Source organism: Stegostoma tigrinum, chromosome 1 (genome assembly GCF_030684315.1).
Source record: "Stegostoma tigrinum isolate sSteTig4 chromosome 1, sSteTig4.hap1, whole genome shotgun sequence".
NCBI classification, from domain to species: Eukaryota; Metazoa; Chordata; class Chondrichthyes; order Orectolobiformes; family Stegostomatidae; genus Stegostoma; species Stegostoma tigrinum.
Window position 1 is genome coordinate 109257878 of NC_081354.1, and position 21178 is coordinate 109279055.

General features: G+C 43.7%; 1 protein-coding gene across 1 annotated transcript in view; it reads left to right on the forward strand.

Annotated features, from left to right (window-relative positions):
- cep135 (centrosomal protein 135) overlaps window positions 1-21178 on the forward strand; it is a 149480-nt gene that overhangs the window by 14185 nt on the left and 114117 nt on the right. Inside the window, exons 2-4 of the mRNA XM_048545685.2 lie at window positions 2722-2870; window positions 6607-6797; window positions 16947-17114. Coding sequence (XP_048401642.2) covers window positions 2758-2870; window positions 6607-6797; window positions 16947-17114 — 472 coding nt within the window. The 5' untranslated portion in view covers window positions 2722-2757. The remainder of the gene's footprint in view (window positions 1-2721; window positions 2871-6606; window positions 6798-16946; window positions 17115-21178) is intronic.

Genomic DNA, 21178 nt, shown 5'->3' on the forward strand with positions numbered 1-21178 from the left:
GATCCGGGTTTATGATCTTTGATCATTGATACTTCTTACTACTCTACTGATAAATGGAAAGAATTGATCACTAATTACAATACTGTAATTCTCCCATTCTTGAAGACCTGTATTTACCAAATCATTGAATTTTCTCTGCTCTAGTGAAAAAAGCTTGAGCTTCCAGCCATGTATAACTGAAATCCCTCAGCCCTGATATGTTCCTAATCTCAGTTATCTACATAGCAGCCAACATAATCCTATTTCAAGATAATGAAATGTGAGGCTGGATAACACAGGAGGCCCAGCAGCATCTCAGGAGCACAAAAGCTGACGTTTCGGGCCTAGACCCTTCATCAGAGAGGGGGATGGGGTGAGGTTCTGGAATAAATAGGGAGAGAGGGGGAGGCGGACCGAAGATGGAGAGAAAAGAAGATAGGTGGAGAGGAGAGTATAGGTGGGGAGGTAGGGAGGGGATAGGTCAGTCCAGGGAAGACGGACAGGTCAAGGAGGTGGGATGAGGTTGGTAGGTAGGAGATGGAGGTGCGGCTTGGGGTGGGAGGAAGGGATGGGTGAGAGGAAGAACAGGTTAGGGAGGCAGAGACAGGTTGAACTGGTTATGGGATGCAGTGGGTGGAGGGGAAGAGCTGGGCTGGTTGTGTGGTGCAGTGGAGGGAGGGGACGAACTGGGCTGGTTGTGTGGTGCAGTGGAGGGAGGGGACGAACTGGGCTGGTTTTGGGATGCAGTGGGGGAAGGGGAGATTTTGAAGCTGGTGAAGTCTTTGTAGGTTACGTGGTACAGTCCCTCTTCCGCACCTACAAAGGCCCCTAACCCCACCTCTTCCTCCGTTACATTGATGACTGTATCAGCGCCACCTCTTGCTCCCCAGAGGAGCTCGAACAGTTCATCCACTTCACCAACACCTTTCACCCCAACCTTCAGTTCACCTGGGCCATCTGCAACACATCCCTCACCTTCCTGGACCTCTCAGTCTCCATCTCATGCAACCAGCTTGTAACTGATGTCCATTTCAAGCCCACCGACTCCCACAGCTACCTAGAATACACCTCGTCCCACCCACCTTCCTGCAAAAATTCCATCCCCTATTCCCAATTCCTCCGCCTCCGCCGCATCTGCTCCCACGATGAGGCATTCCACTCCCACACATCCCAAATGTCCAAGTTCTTCAAGGACCGCAACTTTCCCCCCACAGTGTTCGAGAATGCCCTTGACCGCATTTCCCGCAACAGATCTCTCACACCCCGCCCCCGCCACAACCTCCCCAGGAGGACCCCCCTCGTTCTCACACACCACCCCACCAACCTCCGGATACAACGCATCATCCTCAGACACTTCTGCCATCTACAATCCGACCCCACCACCCAAGACATTTTTCCATCCCCACCCCTGTCTGCTTTCCAGAGAGACCACTCTCTCCGTGACTCCCTTGTTCGCTCCACACTGCCCTGCAACCCCACCACAGCCGGCACCTTCCCCTGCAACCGCAGGAGATGCTACACTTGCCCCCACACCTCCTCCCTCACCCCTATCCCAGGCCCCAAGATGACTTTCCACATTAAGCAGAGGTTCACCTGCACATCTGTCAATGTGGTATACTGCATCCACTGTACCCGGTGTGGCTACCTCTACATTGGGGAAACCAAGCGGAGGCTTGGGGACCGCTTTGCAGAACACCTCTGCTCAGTTCGCAATAAACAAATGCACCTCCCAGTCACAAACCATTTCCACTCCCCCTGCCATTCTTTAGATGACATGTCCATCATGGGCCTCCTGCAGTGCCACAATGATGCCACCCGAAGGTTGCAGGAACAGCAACTCATATTCCGCTTGGGAACCCTGCAGCCCAATGGTATCAATGTGGACTTCACCAGCTTCAAAATCTCCCCTTCCCCCACCGCATCCCAAAACCAGCCCAGTTCGTCCCCTCCCTCCACTGCACCACACAACCAGCCAGCTCTTCCCCTCCACCCACTGCATCCCATAACCAGTTCAACCTGTCTCTGCCTCCCTAACCTGTTCTTCCTCTCACCCATCCCTTCCTCCCACCCCAAGCCGCACCTCCATCTCCTACCTACCAACCTCATCCCACCTCCTTGACCTGTCCGTCATCCCTGGACTGACCTATCCCCTCCCTACCTCCCCACCTATACTCTCCTCTCCACCTAGCTTTTCTCTCCATCTTCGGTCCACCTCTCCCTATTTATTCCAGAACCCTCACCCCATCCCCCTCTCTGATGAAGGGTTTAGGCCCAAAACGTCAGCTTTTGTGCTCCTGAGATGCTGCTGGGCCTGCTGTGTTCATCCAGCCTCACATTTCATTATCTTGGATTCTCCAGCATCTGCAGTTCCCATTATCACATAATCCTATTTCTGATGGTTCCCTTGAGTATAAAATCTACAAGCCTCCCTTTACAGAGTGCCGGTCAACAAGAGTTCAACAAATAAATGTACTTTTCTATAGAATTTTGTATTCATTTGTTGTAGGTACCGACATTCTACAGTGATTATCTTCCATTGTGGTATAAACTTTTCTGTTCGTTCTAAGGTCTTTGTTGTTCTGTCCTCATTGCAGATTCTGAGTTCTCTGTCACCCTTAGATTGGATTGGGGAAATTGGGCAGGGCTCAGGAATACCCCTTTCAGAGTCGTATTCCTTTAAAGTTATGTCTAATTCTGTTTTTATCATTTAGTCTTATACTTCCTATTTGTTTTAAAATCTAGGACTATACATAAATTTATGGTGAACTGTTTCTTAAAATGACCACCACCTCAGAGAGAAAGTTTATAAACCTGCGGAAACGTTTAGATCAGCTTGGCTACAGGCAACCCCTTGGGATCGAGACTCTCCCACTGGTGGAAAAACTCTTCAGGTATTTAAAGGAAAGAAATCAGTAAATCTTTTATTCCGGTGTTGCTCTATCATTTTCTACAGTCAGGCTGAAGGTTTTCTTTTATGGAGAAAAACACTATGTTTGTTACAGTTCAAAGAATTTTACTGTAATTTCCTTAGTTGATTTAATAGGTATTTTGTAACATTGTATTGTTGGCAGGAAAATTATTAATAGGTTTGTAATTTTATTACCAGTCTGAATATATGCTCATCTTTCTCCAGTGCACATTTTGTTAGCTGTAAGTTTTGTTCCAAGCTTATACTTGATGGGCTAAAATTTTGAAACCATAGAATACGTTGAAAAAAATTGCAGTGTATCAATCAAACCTTGCAACAAGTAAATATAAATAAACTATTAAGGGCAAACAAAAATAACTAATCAGGAATGAACAATTGCAAGAACTACTAAAAAACCAGAGAGAGGCGGTAAAACAATGATTGAAAGTATTTTTTACACCTTTATTTCTGCGCCAAGTTAAGAATGTTTTTAGCAGTAAGGTTTGTAAGATAAAGTACAAAATTTACAATGAAAATTGTTAAGCTTGCATCTGAAACAGCATTTGGTGTTTTTGAAATGCTTTTCGCAATGTTTCCATTCAAGAAGTGTCTTTTTCTGGAAGCCCAAACTTTATGTCCTCCTATTTCTTTCGCTGTGCGCTCAAAAAATTCAGCAAGGAGGAACATTGGAGCTCGCTGAGCATTTTATGTATTAATTCAAGATTAGCAAAATTGGATTTCAAAGCAATCTAAGAGTTCCATATTTGTAAACTTTTACCAGTCTCTTGTATATACTGTAATTGTTTTCCTGCCCTTCCGCCTCTCGCCCCCCCCCCCCCAAAGCCAAAACAAATACTCATGATGGCGAACAGTGGAGACTCACCCCAACCCTAACAGCTGAACCCTCAACTTGAGATTGTGTGCTATTGCAGCATTGTCGATTGTCTTGAGACGAAGAAATGTAAGTTCCAAGACTGAGAGACAGATGGGCCAAGGTCAAGGCTGGGCTTTGGCCTCAGTGCGGGGTGTGATCTTAGAGGATGGAGATGTTATTCTATCAACTCAATTTCTGTTTCTGCGAGTCAATATTGAATTGAGATTTTTAGTTGGGGAGCTGCTGTATTATTGCTACCATGCAAAGTTTCCAAAACAGTAGGCCGGTGTTTGATTTTTGTTTATCTTCAAATGCATGTTAGTTGGGACCACTATGGACATTCCAATCCTATGTTTTTATAAGGGTATGTTCATCATCAAGACCATCACTAAATAACACTGCAACCTTGAATGAGCACTAGCTTTGGCATGCCACAACAGCTAACTGCAATAAAGATGACATTGCCATGATTTTGAAATGTTCTACTTTAAAGCTCAGAAAAGAACCTTTTTTATATAAGCAACAAATTTCTCTATTTTTATGTTGCAATGACAACAGTTGGATTCCTGGGATGATAAAGCCTGTTTTTGAGCTTTGCTTTTTTTTATAAAAGAAGTGACACATCTCAGTAGTTAGTTCTCACCTAAGGTGACGTTTATTCTGACAATAGGAATCACCATCCTGTAGAGTCAACAGTCACACTGCTTCCCATTCCTTTTCTAATTAGAGTCATAGCGACGTACAGTTTAGAAACAGATCCTTCAGTCCAACTCATCCATGACGACCAAATATCCCAAGTAAATCTAGTCCCATTTGCCAGCATTTGGCCCATATCACTCGAAATCCTCTGATGCTCCAGGGACAAAAGCCCCAGACTATACAGCCTCTACTTTTTGCTCAAACTCTCCAATCCTGGCAGAGCTTGTCTGAAATCCTGCAAGTTTCACAGCATCCTTCCTATAGCAGGGAGACCAGAATTGTACACACTGTTCCAAAAGTGACCTAACCAATGTCCTGTACAGCTGCAACATGATCTCCCAATTCCTATACTCAATGCACTGACCAATAAAGGCAAGCAAACCAAATGCCTTCTCTATCCTATCTACCTGCGACTCCACTTTCAAGGAAAACTATGGGCCTGCACTACAAGGTCTCTTTGTTCAGCAACACTCCCCAGGACCTTACCATTAAGTATGTAAGTCCTGCCCTGATTTGCCTTTCCAAAATGCAGCACCTCATTAATCTAAATTAAACTTCATCTACCAATCTTTGGCCCATCTGAACAAGGTCCCATTATACTGTAAGATAACCTTCTTCTCTGTCCACTACACCTCCAATTTTAGTGTCATCTGCAAACTTACTAACGATACTCCTTCATTCACATCCAAAACATTTGTATAAATGATGAAAATCAGTGGACCCACCACCGACCCTGATGGCACCCCGCTGGTCACAGGCCTCCTGTCTGAAATGCAAACCTCCACCACCGCCCTCTGTCTTCTACCTTCGAGCCAGGTCTGTATCGAAATGTCTAGTTCTCCCTGTATTCCACATGATCCAACCTTGGTAACTGGTCTACTATGAGGAAGCTTGTTGAACACCTTACTGAAGTCCATATAGATCACGTCCACTGCTCTGTCTTGATCAGTCCTCTTCGTTACTTCTTCAAAAGTCTCAATCAAGTTAGTTAGACACGATTTCCCACATGCAAAGCCATGTTGACTATCCCTAATTAGTCCTGCCTTTCCAAATACGTGTAAATCCGGTCCCTCAGGATCCCGTCCAACAACCTGCCCACTGTTGATGTTAGGCTCCCAAGTCTATAGTTCCCTGGCTTTTCTTCACCACCTTTCCTATATTGTAACACCATGTTAGACAACCTCCAATCTTATGGCACCTCACCTCTGGCTATCAGTGATGCACATGTCTCACCAAGGGTCCCAGCAATCACTTCTCTAGCTTCTAGGGTTATGTGTTAAGATTCTGCTGTCTTTCTTAAGGCTCTGTACCAGGTAAAATTCCGAGAGCAAATGTAGGAAATACTGAAAACTCTGGGCCAGTTGAAAACTCAGGTTCATCCCGAGCAAAGTGTGAGATCTGTCAATGGACTGTGTGCTCAAATCTTCACAGGACGCATTCATTACAACAAAGATTCATAATACAGTGTATAACATGATCCTTCATCCTTGTGCCATTGATTTCAAATCCAGCCTATGTAGCCTTATGAGATAAATGTATTTCTGTCTCTCTCTCTGCCCCTTCTGCTAGCTGTAACATGTATGAAGAAGCAGACAAAAATAAGCAAGAACTCACTCACTTAATCCCTTGAAAAATTGGTTCAAATGGGCTAAATCTGCTGAGGCTCCATTACTTCATGTTTCATAAATGCTGTAAAGGTAATCTAAGCAGAGCCTACTGAAGTAAGAAGCACTTTTGAAGAAACTATTTTTGTTGACATCACCAGAGCCATGTACTCATGAAAAAATGTTGGTGGCCATCTTGGTGTTAGCAACACACTCTGTTTTTGTAAATGTTTAGTTTAAATTCTTGAGAATTAACCAGAAATAAAACACAATATATAGTTTCCATGCTTCACTCATTCTAACACATAGATCTGGTCCCCTGCTGCAGAAGGTTAACTACTCCTGCCCTCTTGCTTGGTTCTCATCAGTACATTTGTAATTAAAAAATGAAATCAAATTAATGTTTATGCCTTAGGGGAAAGAGCTAAATGTGAAAATAAATCCCTTGCATTTTGTAAATTTTCAGGAAGCTACTACTAATTGAGTTTAGCACGTATCTCCATCACTCAGCCATGTTTTAAACAATACTTAACGTGTTGCAGTGATTTGGTGCACACAACAGAAAGCCTTCGCAATGCCAAGCTGTCATCTGGAAAAACGGAAAAAGAGACCAAGAACTTGGACTCTGTACTTGAACCATATAGAGCTGAAAATGCCCGTCTTGTACAAGAGAATAACAAGCTCCATCAGGAATTACTGAGGTTAAAGGAAGAGTCAGATCAACATGCTAAAGGTATTAACGAGATATGTGTGCAGTTTATAGCAAATTCTCGAAGTAGTGACATAATATTAATGTTTTGTTTGCAAACAAATGAGACTAATTTTGTCTTCATGTATTTTTAAATATTCTTTGCACAACTTGCATTTGAATTGCACCTATAACAAAGCAAATGTCAAAGGCGCCATTAATAGATTTCAGCAATTCAAGAAGGCAGTTCACTGCCACCTTCTCAAGGACAACAAGGATTGGGCAATAAATGCTGGCCTGAACCAGGAATGCCCACAAACCATGAATGAATAAAGCAAAGGCTAATTAGATAAAATTGGATACCAAGCCGAAGGAGCTGTAATTTTTTTAATCAGGGAGTGTGACCAAAGTACCTCCAATGAAGTGGGTTTTGAGAGCACTCTTCTCAATGTCAACAATCTACGATTATTGAGCATTTTTGTTGTAATAAAGTATCTCATGGTATTTCACTGAGTGTTATGAAGCAAAAGCTGCGTCAAGCTGCATAATATTAGAGTAGATGACCAAAAGCTTTATCAAAGAGGTAGGTTTTTAAGAAGTGTCAGAACGGAAGAATATAAAGTAGAGAGGTAGAACGATGTGGAAGGGAATTCTAGAGTTGAGGCCAAGGTCATAGCTTGGCGATCAATGGAGGAGCAATTAGATGATCAAATGGCCAGAATTGTAAGAGTGCAGATATCACAGAGATTTGTGGTGCGAAAGGAGGTTACAGAAATGAGGACGGGTGAAACTAAGCAGGATTATGAAAACAAGATGAGAATTTTGAAACTGGAGCATTGCTGAACCAGAACAATGAGGACAGCGAATAAAACCAAAGTTGCTAGAAAAGCCCAGTAGGTCTGGCAGCATCTGTGAAGGAAAAAACAGAGTTAACGCTTCAGGTCCGGTGACCCTTCCTCAAAATTGGTGGTGGCTGGGAACACATCAGTTTATATGCAGTAAATAGGCAGGTTGGTGGGGTAGGGAGTAAACAATAGGATTGAGCCCAAAGAGAGAGAAAGACAAGATAATAAAGTGTGAAGCTGGATGAACCCAGCAGGCCAAGCAGCATCTCAGGAGCACAAAAGCTGACGTTTTGGGCCTTGACCCTTTATCCCGAGAGAAAGACAGTTGGTTAGAAACAGGAAAGGAGAGGTCACCCTGTTGGGAGTTTTCTGTTGGCCTCTGAAAAGTTCCAGAGATGTAGAGGAAAGGATTGCAAAGATGATTCTGGTTATGAGCAAAAGTAATAGGGTAGTTGTTATGGGGGACTTTAACTTTCCAAATATTGACTGAAACGCTATAGTTCGAGTACATTAGATGGGTCAGCTTTAGTCCAATGTTTGCAGTAGGGCTTCCTGACACAGTAACTAACAAGAGGCGAGGCCACATTGGATTTGGTACTGGGTAATGAACCAGGCCAGGCATAGATTTGGAGGTAGGTGAGCACTTTGGTGATAGTGACCACAATTCGGTTACGTTTACTTTAGGGATGGAACGGGATAGGTGTGTACCACAGGGCAAGAGTTATAGCTGGGGGAAAGGCAATTATGAGGCGATTAGGCGGCAATTTAGAATACACAGGATGGGGAAGGAAACTGCAGGGGCTGGGCACAATTGAAATGTAGAGCTTGTTCAAGGAGCAGCTATTGTGTGTCCTTGATAAGTATGTACCTGTCAGGCAGGGAGGAAGTGGTCGAGCGAGGGAACCGTGATTTACTAAAGAAATTGAATCTCTTGTCAAGAGGAAGAAGGAGGCTTATGTAAAGATGAAGCGCGAAGGCTCAGTTTAGGGTGTTTGAGAGTTACAAGTTAGCTAGGAAGGATGTAAAGAGAAAGCTAAGAAGAGCCAGGAGGGGACATGAGAAGCCTTTGGCAGGTAGGATCAAGGAAATCCCTAAAGCTTTCTAGAGGTATGTCAGGAATAAAAGAATGACGAGAGTAAGATTATGGCCATTCAAGGACAGTAGTGGGAGGTTGTGTGTGGAGTCTGAAGCGATATGAGAGACGTGAAATGAATATTTTTTGTCGTATTCACATAGGAAAAAGATAATGTTGTCCAGGAGTATACTGAGATACAGGCTATTAGACTAGACGGGATTGAGGTTCATAAGGAGGAGGTGCCAGTAATTCTGGAAAGTGTGAAAATGGATAAGTCCCCTGGGCCGGATGGGATTTATCCTAGGATTCTCTGGGAAGCTAGGGAGGAGATTGCAGATCCTTTGGCTTTGATCTTTAGGTTGTCATTGTCTGCAGGAATAATGCCAGAAGACTGGAGGAGAGCAAATGTTACCCCCTTGTTCAAGTAGGGGAGTAGAAACAACCCTGGTAATTATAGACCAGTGAGCCTTACTTAGGTTGTGGGTAAAGTGTTGGAAAGGATTATAAGAGATAGGATTTATAATCATCTAGAAAGGAATAATTTGATTAGGAATAGCCAACACGGTTTTGTGAAGAGTAGGCCGTGCCTCACAAACCTTATTGAATTCTTTGAAAAGGTGACTAAACAGCTGGATGAGGGTAAAGTGGTTGATGTGGTGTATGTGGATTTCAGCAAAGCTTTTGATAAGGTTCCCCCCAGTAGGCTATTGCAGAAAATACAAAGCCATGTGATTGCGGGTGATTTAGCAGTTTGGATAAAAAATTGGCTCGTTGGAAGAAGACAGAGGGTGGTGCTTGATGGGAAATGTTCATCCTGGAGTTCAGTCACGAATGATGTACCGCAAGGATCTGTTTTGGGACTACTGCTGTTTGTCGTTTTTATAAATGACCTTGATGAGGGCGTAGAAGGATGGGTTAGTAAATTTGCGGATGACACTAAAGCCGGTGGACTTGTGGATAGTGCAGAAGGATGTTGCAGGTTACAGAGGGACATAGATAAGCTGCAGAGCTGGGCTGAGAGGTGGCAAATGGAGTTTAATGCATAAAAGTGTGAGGTGATTCACTTTGGAAGGAGTAACAGAAATACAGAGTACTAGGCTAATGGTAACATTCTTGGTAGTGTGGATGAGCAGAGAGATCTCAGTGTCCATGTGCTTAGATCCCTGAAAGTTGCCACCCAGGTTGATAGGGTTGTTAAGAAGGTGTATGGTGCGTTAGGTTTTATTGGTAGAGGGATTGAGTTTCGGAGCAACGAGGTCATGTTGCAGCTGTACAAAACTCTGGTGCTGCCGCACTTGGAGTATTGCGTATGGTTCTGGTCGCCACATTATAGGAAGGATGTGGAAGCATTGGAGAGGGTCTAGAGGAGATGTACCAGGACGTTGCCTGGGATGGAGGGAAGGTCTTATGAGGAAAGGCTGAGGGACTTGAGGCTGTTTTTGTTAGATAAAAGAAGGCTAACAGGCGATACAAGATGATCAGAGAATTAGATAGGGTGAACAGTGAGAGCCTTTTTGTTCGGATGGTGATGGCTAGCACAAGGGGACATAGCTTTAAACTGAGGGATGATGGATATAGCACAGATGTCAGAGGTAGGTTCTTTACTCAGAGAGCAGTAAGGGTGTGGAATGCCCTGCAGGCAACAGTAGTAGACTCGCCAACTTTAAGGGCATTTAAATTGTCATTGGATATACATGTGTATGAAGATGGAATAGTGTAGGTTACTTGGGCTTCTGATTGGTTTCACAGGTTGGCGCAAGATCGAGGGCCGAAGGGCCTGTACTGCATTGTAATGTTCTACGTTCTATGGGTAGACAAAGGAGGTGCTAATGATCAGGCCAGGAGGCTGAATAGTTGTTAATGGGGACTGTTAGTGACTAACAACAGGAGGTTTGTAGTGGCAGGCTATGTGGTAACAAGGCCTGGTGTGTGGAGTAGCGGGCTGGGACATGGGAGAGTTTCGGCCCTAAAATTATTGAACTCAGTATTGAGTCCGGAGAGCTGTAGGGTCCCCAAGCAGAAAGTGTTGTTCCTCCAGTTTGCATTGGGCTTCTCTGGAACACTGCAGCAAGCCAGAGACGGAGATGTTGGCCAGGGAGCAAGGTGGTGCGTTAAAGTGGCAGGCAACAGGTAGTTCAGGGTCTTCTTTGCATGCAGAACATGGATGTTCTGTGAAGTGGTCGCCAAGTCTACGCTTCGTTTCCCCAATGTAGGGGAGACTGGATTGTGAGCAGCAAATGCAATAGACTAAATTCTGGGAAGTGCAGGTGAAGTTTTGCTTCACCTGGAAGTTATGTTTGGGCCCTTGGACACTGGGGAGGGAGGAGGTAAATGGGCAGGTGTTGCACCTTCGCTGGTTACAGGGGACGGTGCCCTCGGGCTGTGGGAAGGTATTGTGGGTGACGGAAGTGTGGACCAGGGTGTCCTGGAGGGAATGGTCCCTGCAGAAGGCTAACGAGAGGGGAGGGGAACATGTGTCTGGTGGTGGCATCTCACTGGAGATGGCAGAAATGGCGTCTGATGATCTTCTGGATGTGGATGCTGGTGGGATGGTATGTAAGGATAAGGGGAACCCTATCGCTGTTGTGAGAGGGAAGAGAAGGGATGTGGGCGGAAGTACAGGAGATGGGTCAGACCTGGTTGAGGGCTCTGTTGACGACGGAGCTGGGGAATCCTCGGTTGAGGAAGAAGGTGGACATTTCGGAGGCTTCCTTGTCGAAATTGACCTTGTCTGAACATATGCAATAGAGACAGAGGAACTGAGAGAATGAGATGGAGTCTTTACAGGAAGCGGGTTGTGAAGATGTGTAGTCCAGGTAGCTTGTGAGTCAGTGACTTTGTAATGGATATTAGTGGCCACTCTCTCCTCAGGAATGGAAACAGAAATGTTGAGGAACGGGAGGGAGGAGTCAGAGATAGAACAGGTGAAAATGAGGGCAGGGTGGAAATTGGAGGTGAAATTGATGACGTTTTCCAATTCCAGATGAGAGAGGGAAGCAGCACCGATAATATCACCGATGTATTGGAGAAGGAGCTCAGCACAACATCATGGACTGAAGGGCCTGTACTGTGCTATGTTCTAAGAGTTGTGGGTGGTGCCCAGAGTAGGACTGGAACAAGGAATATTCCACGTACCCCAAGAAGAGACAGGCATAACTTGGGCTGTGCAGGTACCGAGATAACAAAGTGTAGAGCTGGATGAACACAGCAGGCCAAGCAGCATCTTAGGAGCACAAAAGCTGACGTTTCGGGCCTGAACCCTTCTAGGCCTGAAACATCAGCTCTTGTGCTTCTAACATGCTGCTCAGCCTGCTGTGTTCATCCAGCTCTACACTTTGTTATCTCGGATTCTCCAACATCTGCAGTTCCCATTATCTCTGATCCCATACGGGTACCTATGGCCACCCTTCTTAACTGTAGGAAATGAGAGGAGTCAAAAGAGAAGTTGTTGAGGGTGAGGACAAGCTCAGCCAAGCGGAGGAGGGTGGTGGTGGGTGGGGATGGTTCAGGTCTGTGCTCTAGGCAGAAGCGGAGAGCTCTTAAGTTCTTCATGGTGGGAAGTGGTTGTTTAAAGGGATTGTACGTCCGTGGTAAAGAGGAGGTGGCTGGAACTGGCAAACCGGAAGTTTTGAAACTGGCATAAGGCATCAGAGGAATCACGGATATACGTGGGTAGGGCTTAGACCAGGGGAGAGAAGACTGAATGAAGGTAGGAAGAGATGAGTTCCGTGGGGCAGAAGCAGGCTGAAACAGTGGGTCTGCCCGGACAGTTCTGCTTGTGGATTTTTGGCAGGAGGTAGAAACGAGCTGTGCGGGGTTGGGGGATCCATCAGCTTGGAAGCGGAATGGGGGAGATCACCGGATGAAATGAGATCAGTTACGGTAGTGGATACAGTGGCCTGATATACCATGGTGGGGTCATGTTCCAGGGAACGTAGGAGGAGGTATCCGAGAGTTGGCACTCAGCCTCTGCATGGTAGAGGTCAGTATGCCACACTAAAATAGCACCTCCCTTATCGGCAGGCTTAATGACAAAGTCAGGGTTAGATCTGAGTGCACGGAGTTGCAGTCAGTTCGGAGGGAGATAGGTTGGATTTGGTGAGCGGGGGGTGCAGAGAAGTTGAGGCGGCTAATGTCACATTGATAAATTTCAATGAACAGATCGAGTGCAGGTAAAAGGCCAGAGGGAGAGGTCCAGGTGGAGGGAGAGTGTTGGAGTTGGGCAAAGGGGTCTTTGGGATGGGAAGAGGACTCTTGTCCAAAGAAATGGGCATGGAGTTGAAGGCAGTGGAAGAAGAGTTCGACATCATATCGTGCCCGAAATTCATTAAGGTGGGTATGGCCGATTAGGGTGAGCAAGGCTTGCTACAAATAAGGATTTAAGATGCAGAGGGGAGAATGTGGGAGTCGGCCAGCAATGTATTGCAGTAGTTAAATCTAGAAGAATTTTCAAAAGTTAATTAGAGTAGACTGTTTGCAGGTAAAGGACTGACTGACAAGTGGGAGGCTTTTAAAAGTGAGATAACGAGTTCAGAAGCCTTATGTCTCTGTTAGAGTGAAAGGTTAGGCTGGGAAGATTAGGGAACAATGGATGAAGAAAGATATTGAGATTCCAGTCAAGAATAAAAAAGAGTTGTTTATTAGATATCAACAACTGGGATCATATGAATTTCTTGATGAGTATAAAGAGTGTTGGAGTATTCTTAAGAGGAAAATCAGGAAGGTAAAGAGGGCTTATGAAATAGCCTTGGCACACAAGGTTAAGAATAAGCCGAATAGATTCTACAACTACGTTAAGAGCAGAGCAACTAGGGAGAGAGTAAAGCCCTTAAAGATCGAGAAAGTCGTCTTTGTGTTAAATCTCAGGAGATGGGAGAGATATTAAATCAGTTTTTACAATGGAGAAAGTAATTGAAGTCAGAGAAGTCATAGAAACAAATGTTGATTTTTTGAAAACAGACCTAATTAGGGACACTCAGCATGGCTGTGCGGGGCGGGTCATGTCTTGCAGACTTGATTGAATTTTTCGAGGAGGTGATGAAGGTGATCGATGAGGGTAGAGCAATGGATGTGGTGTACATGGATTTTAGTAAGGCTTTCAACAAAGTCCCTCAAGGCAGGCTTATCCAGAAGATGAAGGTGAATGAAGTCCATGGTGACTTGGCTGCTTGCATTCAGAATTGGCTTGTCCAAAGAAGGCAGGGGTTAATGGTGGAAGGGAGTTTTTCTAGCTGGAAGTCCATTACTACTAGTGTTGCTTTGCACAGAGATCCTTACTGGGTCCTCTATGAAGATGGGTGAGTTAGTAAGTTTGCAGATGACACAAAGATCGATGGAGTTGTGGGTAGTGTAGAGGTTGTCAAAGGATACAGCGGGATATAGATCAGATGTAGATATGTGCAGAGAAATGGCAGATGGAATTTCATCTAGGTAAGTGTGAGGTGCTGCACTTTAGGAGATCAAATGTTGAGGAAAAGTATACAGTTCATGGCAGGACGCTGAACAGCATTGATGCACAGAGGGATCTTAAGGTTCAAGTCCATAGCCCCCTGAAAGTGGCCACATAATTAGATAGGGTGGGAAAGAAGGCGTACGGCATGCTTCCCTTTATTGGTCTGGAAATTCAATACAAGAGTCAGGCTGTCATGTTGCAGCTTTGTAAGACTTTGGTTAGGCCACATTTAGAGTATTGCATTTACTTCTGGTTGTCGCATTACCAAAAGGATGAGGCTTTGGAGAGGGTGCGGATGAGATTTGCCAGGAAGCTGCCTGGATTAGAGGGAATGAGCTCTAAGGAGAAGTGAGAAAAACTTGTTGTTTTCTCTGGACCGTCAGAGGCTGAGGGGAAACGTGATAAAATCCTATAAATTATGAGATGCTTAGATAGGGTTAATGGTCAGAATCCTTTTTCCAGAGTTGAAATGTCAAATACTAGGGGCCGTACATTTAAGGTGAGAGGAGGAAAGTTCAAAGGAGAGGCAAGGGACAGAATCATAAGCAGAGAGGTGGGAGTCTAGAAAGTACTGCCAAGGGTGGTTGTGGAGGCAGATACAATAGGCATGTTTAAGAGACTTTTAGATAAGCTGTTGAATATGCAAGGAATGGAGGGATATGGACCAAGGGCACGGAGAAGGAATTAGTTTAATTTGATGTCATGCTCGACACAACATTGTGGGACAAAGGGCCCCTTCCTGTGCTGTACATTTCTATGCTCTAAGGACAAATGAAGTGAATTCCAGTGTTGAGATGAGATTGATAGCCCTTGACATCATGGCTACATTTGACCCAGTGTGGCATCAAGGAGCCATAGCAAAATTGGAATCAATGGTTATCAGGAGCAAACTCTCCACTGTTTGATGCATACAAAGGTGGCTGTGTTTGTTGGAGGTCAGTCATCTCAGCTCCAGTACATTTCTTCACTAGTTCCTCAGAGTAGTGGCCTAGATCCAACCATCCTCAGCTGCTTCATCAATGACCTACCCTTCATCGTAATGTTCAGTGATGATTGCAAAATGTTCAAGACCTGCTGCGACTCCTTAGATTGTGACTCAGTCCATGTTCAAATGCAACAAGATCTGACAATATCCAGACTTGGGATGACAAATGATAGGTAACAATCATACCACCATAAATGCCAGGCAATGATCATCTCCAAAGAGAAACAATCTGATCACTGCCCCTTGATATCCAGTGGTGTTACCATCATAGAATCCCCAACTATCAACATCCTTGGGGTTACTATTCTCCAGATACTGAACTGGACTCACTCGTTGTTGCAAGAGAAGGTCAGATGCAAGGAATACTTTGATGAGTAACTCATCTCATGACTCCCCGAAGTCTGTCCATCATTTACAAGGCACAAATGATGAGTGTGATGGCATACTCCCCACTTACCTGGGTGGGTGCAGCTCCAACAATATTCAATAGGCTTGACACCACTTGATTTGCACCATGTCCACAAACATCCACTCCCTCTACCACTGATGCTCAGTAGCAACAGTGTGCACTATCTGCCAGATGCATGGCGGAAATTCACCAAAGAATCTCAGACAGCACCTCAAAAATCTACGACCACTTCCAACTAAAAGGACAAGAGCAGCAGATGTTTGGGGACACCATTACCTGAAAGTTTCCCTCCAAGCAATTCACCATCCTGACTTGGAAAAATATCACCATTCACTGTCGCTGAGCCAAAAATCCTGGAATTCTCTCACACATGGCATAATGGGTCAACTACAGCACGTTGACCGCAGCAGTTCAAGAAGTCATTTCACCACCATCTTCTCAAAGACAACTATGGGCAGACAATAAACGCTGGTCAACCAGTGATGCCCATGTTCAAACATGAGTAAAAAAAAGTTAGACCATTGTTGCGATGCGTGGCCTGTTGGCTCAGTGGTTATCATTGCTGCCTCATGGCACCAGCAACTCGGGTTTGATTCGACCCTTAGGTGACTGTGTGGAGTTTGCACGTTCTCCTCTTGTCTGCGTGGGTTTCCTCTGAGTGCTGCGGTTTCCTCCCACAAGTCCAAAGATATGTAGGTTAGACGGATTGGCCAGTGTTCAGGGATGTGTAGATTAGGTGGGTTACCGGGGGATGGGTCTGGGTGGGATGCTCTGAGGTTCATTGTGGACTTGTTGGGCCAAAGGGCCTGTTTTCACACTGTAGGGATTCTGTGATGATCTTCTCTGATAAGTTCAGTTTGGATATCAAAGAACAGTAATGATTGGAAGGATTGAATAGTCTATTATTTTTCCTGTATAATTGCAATAGATTGAGGAAGTGATTATCAAGGTCAAGAAAGCTTTATACACACTGCATTTTCTCTTGTTCTGTCAGTTTAGTGCTCTTTTCATTACCTAGCCATACAAATTAAATGTTTAAAACCTAGGTATATGTAGACATAAGATGATGACCAACCCTTGTAGACCATTGCCCATCCTTTGGAGAACATTTTTACACGTGGAATCCTTTGCTGCTTCCCATCTAGGTGCAGTACAAGATATTCATCTGTTTTGTTTTATTTGGCTGAGGCCAGTATAGGGATTGTTAACCTGGCTTGATGTGCAACTACAGATAGCCATCCTGTTCTCCCTCCTTTCTCAAATTTTGGTTAACAATTTGTCATACTAAAAACAAAGTGTTGTTTTCAGGATAATTGGTTAGTTGTTACAAATTGTCGTGCCATGTCTGCATTGGGTTCTTGCTAATATTGTGACCAACATCACTGGCTATTGTGTTACAAAGTGTGATTTGATTACAATTATTTTTAGATTTAAAACATACCATAAGAAAATTGGAACATGACACTGCAGATTTGAAGTTTTTAAATAACCAGTATGTGCATAAAGTACGATCCCTAGAAAAGGAAAGTAAAGCAAAGACTGATAAGATCCAGCAACTACAAGAGAAAAATCTGCAAGCTGTTGTGCAAACTCCAGGTAAGAATACTACGTTTCAGTTTTGTTTATTTTCTTCAAAGGAAACATGAATGTAATTATGTTGAAGTAATTTGCTTAATACAGTTATGCTGTTTGGCTATTATAGAATATACCAAAAGTAAATTGAATTAAAATTACGGCTAGAAACACAGTGAAATATAATTTAAAATCTGTTGTATGCTCTGTTATATGGCTATCATTGTAACAGTACAAGATCTTGTATGTAGAGAAATTAAAGTAAAAATGTTCTTTCATCTAAAATGTTAAATGGATATGGGATTGATAATTAAATTTCAGTGCATACACTGAACAGACCTACCATTTGAATCCTGCCCTCCACTGTGTGATGTCTGTTATCAGTCCAGGACCAGTTTCATTCATTTTAATAGCAGCCAGTATCCTAATACCCTGCCAGAAACAATTCAGGGCCAGCTGTGTCGAGGTATATTCTGCAACATGCGCACGGGGTCATTTTTCTAAAAATGAAAATCACTAGTGTTAACCACCATTTAAAAATTTTAATAGTTTTGGCATATTGAAATGTTTTGTGTTTCCATGTGCACAGAAATTGAATATAGAGAAAGTACAAAGAATATGCAAAACATAGTAATTTAAATTACTATTTGAAAATATTTCCAGGACTTTAAATTCCAATGTGCAGTTATTTTTAAAGAACATTTTAAGTGTGAAGAATTTTCCTGTTTCACTTTCAAATAAACTAAAATCATGATGAGCCAAATGGCAGGACTTTCACCCACAAGTTTGTGTTAAAGGTGTTTTGAAATAGCTGAGGAGGCCTGAATGTTTCCAGTTTGTCTACAAACATGCTGTAGGTCAAAATATCATATTAAATGAAAACATGCTAAAACAACAAATACATGAAAAACATCTTTATTTGGAATGAATGCACATCAGGGGTAGAAGTGATCTGTATAAGAAGGATGGCTTACACCTGAATTGGAAGGGGACTAATATACTAGTGGGAAGATTTATGCTAATATGGGAAGGAGTGAGACCCAGAGATGTTATGAGGACAGAGCAGCCTGAGACTGATACAGTTGGGGAAAGGAGTAAGTCAAACAGTCAAGGCAGGCAGGAACAAAGTCTAGAATGAGATTGGGCTAATGAACTGCATTTATTTTTATGCAAGAGGCCTAATAGATAGGGCAGATGAACACAGGGGATGGTTGGGAACATGGGACTGGGATGACATAGTAGTTACAGAGATGTGGCTCAGGGAGGATAGGACTAGCAACTTAACATTCCAGAGTATAGATGTTACTGGAAGGTAGAACGGGGCGCAAGAGAGCAGGGGAGTGATGTTTCTGATTAAGAATAACATTACGGCTGTAATTCGGGAGGATATTCCTGGGAATACATCCAGAGAAGTTATTTGCGTGGAACTGAGAAATAAAGGGATGAACATCTTATTGGGATTGTACAATGGACCAACCCAAGAGTCAGCAGGAAATTGAGAAACAAATTCGTAAGAAGATCTCAATGATTTAAAGTAGTAATGGAAAAGGATAGACCAGTTCTAAATGGGAGGAGGGCCAATTTTGATGGTATTAAGCTGGAAAATGGGAGTTTTCAAAAATGAGATAACGAGAGTCCAGAGACAGAATGTTCATGTTAGGTTGAAGGGCAAGGCTCATAGGTGTAGGGAATGCTGGATGACTAGTGAAATTGAGGTTTTGGTCAAAAATAAGAAGGAAGCAAATGTCAGGTATTGACAGCAGAGATTGAGTGAATCCGTAGAAGAGTATAAAGGTAGTAGGAGGAAATTTAAGAGGGAAACGAGGAGGGCAAAAAGGGGACATGAGCTAGCTTTGGCAAATAGGGTTGAGGAGAATCCAAAGGGATTGTATACATACATTAAGGACAAGAGTGTAACTAAGGAGAGAATAGGTCCCCTTAAAGATCAGCAAAGCCACCTATGTGTGGAGCCATAGAAAGTGGGAGAGATACGAAACAAGTATTTTGCATTGTTGTTTACTGTGGAGAAGCATATGAAAGATATAGAACATGGGGAAATAAATAGCAACGTCTGAAAAATGTCCATATGACAGAGGAGGAGGTACTATATCTCTTAAATTGCATTAAGGTGGATAAATCCCCAGGACCTGATCAGGTGTACCCTGTGGGAAGCGAAGGCCCCTTGCTGAGATGTTTGTATCATTAATAGTCACTGGTGAGGTACCAGAAGACTGGAGGTTGTTTAATGTTGTGCCACTATTTAAGAAAAGTGGTAAGGAAAAGCCAGGAAGCTATAGACTGGTCAGCCTGACATCTATGGTGGGTTAGTTGTTGGAGGGAATCCTGAGGGACAGGATTTACATGCATTTGGAAAGATAGTGACAATTAAGGATAGTCAACATGGCTTTGTGCGTGGGAATTTGTGTCTCACTAACTGGATTGAGTTTTTTGAAGAAATAGTGAAGAGGATTGGTGAGGGTAGGGCAGTGGGCGTGATCTACATAAACTTCATTAAGGCGTTCGGCATTCAACAAGGTTCTTCATCGTAGACTGGTTACCAAGGTTGGATCAGGTAGAATACAGGTGGAACGAGCTATTTGGATCCAGAACTGACTCGAAGGTAGAAGACAGAGGGTTGTGGTGGAGGGTTGCTTATCAGACTGGAGGCCTGTGACCAGCAGTGTGCCACCAGGATCAGTGCTGGGTCCACTGCTTTTGTCATTTATATAAATGATTTGGTTTTGAACATCTGGGTGTATGATTAGTAAATTTGCAGATGACACTAAAATTGGAGGTGTAGTGGAGAGCAAAGATATCTACCTCCGAGTACAACAGGATCTTGATCAGATGGGCTAAAGGGCCTATGAGTGGCAGATGAAGTTAAATTTAGATAAATGAGGTGATGCATTTTGGAAAGGCGGTTCAGGGCAGGACTTATATACTTAATGGTGAGATCCTGTGGAGTGTTGCTGAACAAAGAAACCTTGGAGTGCATTTTCATAGTTTCTTGAAAGTGGAATTGCAGGTCAACAGGATGATAACGAAAGTGTTTAGCATTCTCTCCTTCATTAGTCAGTGCATTGAGTTTAAGACCATAAGACATAGGAGTGGAAGTAAGGCCATTCGGCCCATCAAATCCACTCCGTCATTTATTCTTGTTGATGGCCATTTCAAATCCACTTCCCTGCACTCTCCCCGTAGCCCTTGCTTCCTTGTGAGATCAAGAATGTATCAATCTCCGTCTTGACGACATTTAATGTCCCGGCCTCCACTGTGCTCCGTGGCAAGAGTTCCACAGGCCCACCACGCTCTGGCTGAAGACTTTAGGAGTTGGGAAGTCATGTTGTGGCTGCTTGGCCACTTTTGGAGTATTGCGCATTATTCTGATCTCCCTGCGAGAGGAAAGGATGTTGTGAAACTTGAAAAGGTTCAGAAAAAATTTACAAGGTTGTTGCCAGGGTTGGAGGATTTGAGCTATAGAAAGAGGCTAAATAGGCTGGGGCTATTTTCCCTGAAGCATCATAAGCTGAGGGCTGGTCTTAGTAGAAGTTTATAAAATCATGAGGGACATGGATAAGGTAAACAGGCAAGGTATTTCTCTGGGGTGGGGGAGTCTAAAACATAGGGCATAGGTTTAAGGTGAGAGGGGAAATATATAAAAGAGACCCAAGGAGCAACTGTTTCACACAGAGGGTGGTCTGTGTATGGAATGAGCTGCCAGAAAAAGTGTGGAGGCTGGTATGATTACAACATTTAAAAAGTTTCTGGTTGTGTATGTGAAAAGGAAGGATTTATAGGGATGTGGGTCAAATGCTGGCAAATGGGACTAGATGTACACAGGATATCCGGTTGGCATGGACTAGACGGACTGAAGGGACTGTTTCCATGCTGTATTTCTCTATGACTGATGTCATAAATTAAACAACATTATAAAACATTGGGAATTTGATTTGGAAAATCTCTGTATCTTTTTATGCTTCAAATAATGTCTTTAGATCAGTGTGATGGAATCTCCCATGCCGTCGATGCAGTCAAACGTGTCCTTGGTTCTGTGTTGCAAAATCCAGAGCATCTCCACAGTCTTGCAG